Source organism: Mastomys coucha, unplaced genomic scaffold (assembly GCF_008632895.1).
Source record: "Mastomys coucha isolate ucsf_1 unplaced genomic scaffold, UCSF_Mcou_1 pScaffold6, whole genome shotgun sequence".
NCBI lineage: Eukaryota > Metazoa > Chordata > Mammalia > Rodentia > Muridae > Mastomys > Mastomys coucha.
This window is the reverse complement of record NW_022196912.1, coordinates 5,478,571-5,481,091: the sequence shown is the minus strand read 5'-3', so window position 1 is coordinate 5,481,091 and position 2,521 is coordinate 5,478,571. Positions and strand designations below refer to the sequence as shown.

The following is a 2,521-nucleotide window of genomic DNA, read 5'->3' as shown; positions in this document are numbered from 1 at the left end:
TACAGTGGTGGCATACATGGTGACAGACCTTACAGTGGTGGCATACATGGTGACAGACCTTACAGTGGCATACATGGTGACAGACCTTACACCATACATTGTGACAGGTAATGGCATATTTGTAGCTTTTACCCAGTGGGCCTTTTTTCCTTTTAAGGATAGATAGTTGCTATCCACAAAGGAAACTATATTCTAACTTGCCCATAATTTTAGATATGGAGAGCTGTCATCCTGAGTTTTATATCTAGACTTTCCTTAATATATCAAACTCACAGGTCCTGATGGTTGGGATTAGGCGGGGCTATGTTATGTGGTGCCTGGTTTCCAAGGAAACTGAAATTGTGTACTTTTATTATAATAAGACATATTTTAGAAAGTTAGCCAAAGGAGACAACATATTCTTACTGCTGTTAGAATAGGCTTTTGGTCTTTTGTTTTCCAGAAAGTACATTTTCATCTTTGGTGCTGGAGCTTGGCTTTCCTGATGAGGAGGTGTGGGGGAAAGAGAGGGTTTATGTTTAATTGGTTTGTGTGTTTGTTTGCTTGCCTCACAGCACATGAGGAAGTCAGAGGACAGTTTTCAGGGGTCAGTTCTCTGTTGCTGCCTACCATGTAGGTCTCAGAGATAAAATTCAGGTGGCCGGCTTGCCTTTGCATGCCGAGTCATCTTGCTAACTCCTTATATGTGATTTTAATTGCATGTGCATGTAAGAGAATTTCAGTGTTTATACCCTAACATATGCCTTGTAAACCTTAAGTTCTTTTTTCCTGAGATTAAATTCCATGTCAGGTAAAGCAGAGGAACTTGAGTTTCAATGTCATCTGAAATTACAGTGTAAATGTCTTATTAATAGCTTGCTCTGGAGAAGTTCATAGCAACCAAGGACTTTAGGATTCTCGGAACTGCTTGCCCGTTTATGATAAAAATGTTAAACATCTAGTAGCATGTTTAGATGGAGATTGCAGAAAGGGTTGGTTGCTCATGCTGGAGAGATGAGCCAGCGGGAAAAGTACTTGCTGCTCGTGTCCCAGAGGCCCCAGGTTTGGTTCCCAGCCGCCCACATTGGGTGGATCTTGACCATCTGTAAATCCAGCTCCAGGAGATCCAGCCCTGTCTCCTGGCATATGAGGGTATCCACAGACATATGTCAGACACACATGAATACATTGTCATAACTTTGGAACATGTGTGTTTTTCAGCAAGGTGAGAAGATTATTTTGGAGTTCCTGTCCAAGGTCAAGCAAGTGCCCTTCACTGACATGTCGGAAGAGAGTGTCTCAGTGAAGCTGAAGCAACTGAAGGCCGAGGTGGTTGCAAAGAATAACAGTTTTGTCAATGAAATCATCTCGAGGATAAAGGCTCCGTGAGAGGGCGGTGGGGATGCTAGGACGGACGAGTTCACCCTTGCTTTGTGCTGTTTCTGGCAGTGCTTGCCACTGGAACCTGGGAGAGCAGCAGAATAATGAATGACAGTTGAAAACCTTGCGGTCTGTAGCTGGAAACTGTTTAAATGGGCTTGGGCAACTTTGAGCATGGTGCTGGATTTTATAAATAAAATCATGTAGTTTCTAGATTTGGAGTACCTTGTATTTCTTTGCAGTATGACTTGTATACATTTACTACACTAATACTTACCTATAGACCTTGTACAAATAAAGATTCTCAAAACAGAGGCCACACACATGGTACATAATTAAAAAAACAAACCTAGTGGGGTGGCACATACCTTTGATCCCAGTATGTAGGAGGCTAGCCTGGTCTATGTAATGAGACCCTGTGTCAAAAGACTTGAATAAATATCTTTCCAGAGAAAATAGGTAATGGATGAGGAATCAGTGAAGAGGGCCAGAGTTGAGGAAGGAAGTGAGAACTACAGGAGCCACCTCACCATGAGGGGTGGTTAGAAGCCTGCTGAGTACAGAGGGTACCCGCACACCAGTGGGGTGTAAACATTCAGCCCTCGGTGAAAACTTGAGAGGAAAACGTCCCAACAAAATGGACACACAAACAGCAAGGGTTTCATGTTTCAGTGTAGCCAAAAGGTGCAGGCGGCCCAGCGTCCTAACTGGGTGAGTGTGTTAAGCTGTGGTCTGGATGTGCGATGTAGTCTATTCGTGTTAAAAGAGACTAAGTAGCATGGGAAAGGCTGGGCAAGTCTTGAAAATGTGCCGAAAGAAAGATGCCAGTCTCAGGAGCTCACATGTGGTGACTGTATGATGAATCTCCTGCTAGAAGTCAAGTCGGTAAGCCGGGGTTGGTGGTGGGGTCCTGGGCATACCATACCCGTTGGGTTGTGGACATGGATGGTCATTGTTTGTGAACTGTATCAGTAAAGATCACTTTGCCTGAGAGGAAAGGTAAGTGGACAGCTGTAAACACAAAAGGTAGGGCGGGGCATGGTGGCACACACCTTTACATTAGCACTTGAGGGGCAGAGGTAAGCAGACCTCTAGACTTAGTGAGTTCCAGGGCAGCCACGGATACAAAGTCAGACTTCCCCTTTTTTTAGTTACCAGACAC

General features: G+C 44.2%; 1 protein-coding gene across 1 annotated transcript in view; it reads left to right on the top strand.

Annotated features, from left to right (window-relative positions):
* The window catches only part of Msh2 (mutS homolog 2), a 57,243-nt gene extending 55,669 nt beyond the window's left edge, over positions 1 to 1,574 (top strand). The window contains exon 16 of the mRNA XM_031355803.1: positions 1,201 to 1,574. Within this exon, the coding sequence (XP_031211663.1) occupies positions 1,201 to 1,368 (168 nt within the window). The 3' untranslated portion in view covers positions 1,369 to 1,574. The remainder of the gene's footprint in view (positions 1 to 1,200) is intronic.
* Positions 1,575 to 2,521: the final 947 nt, after the last annotated feature.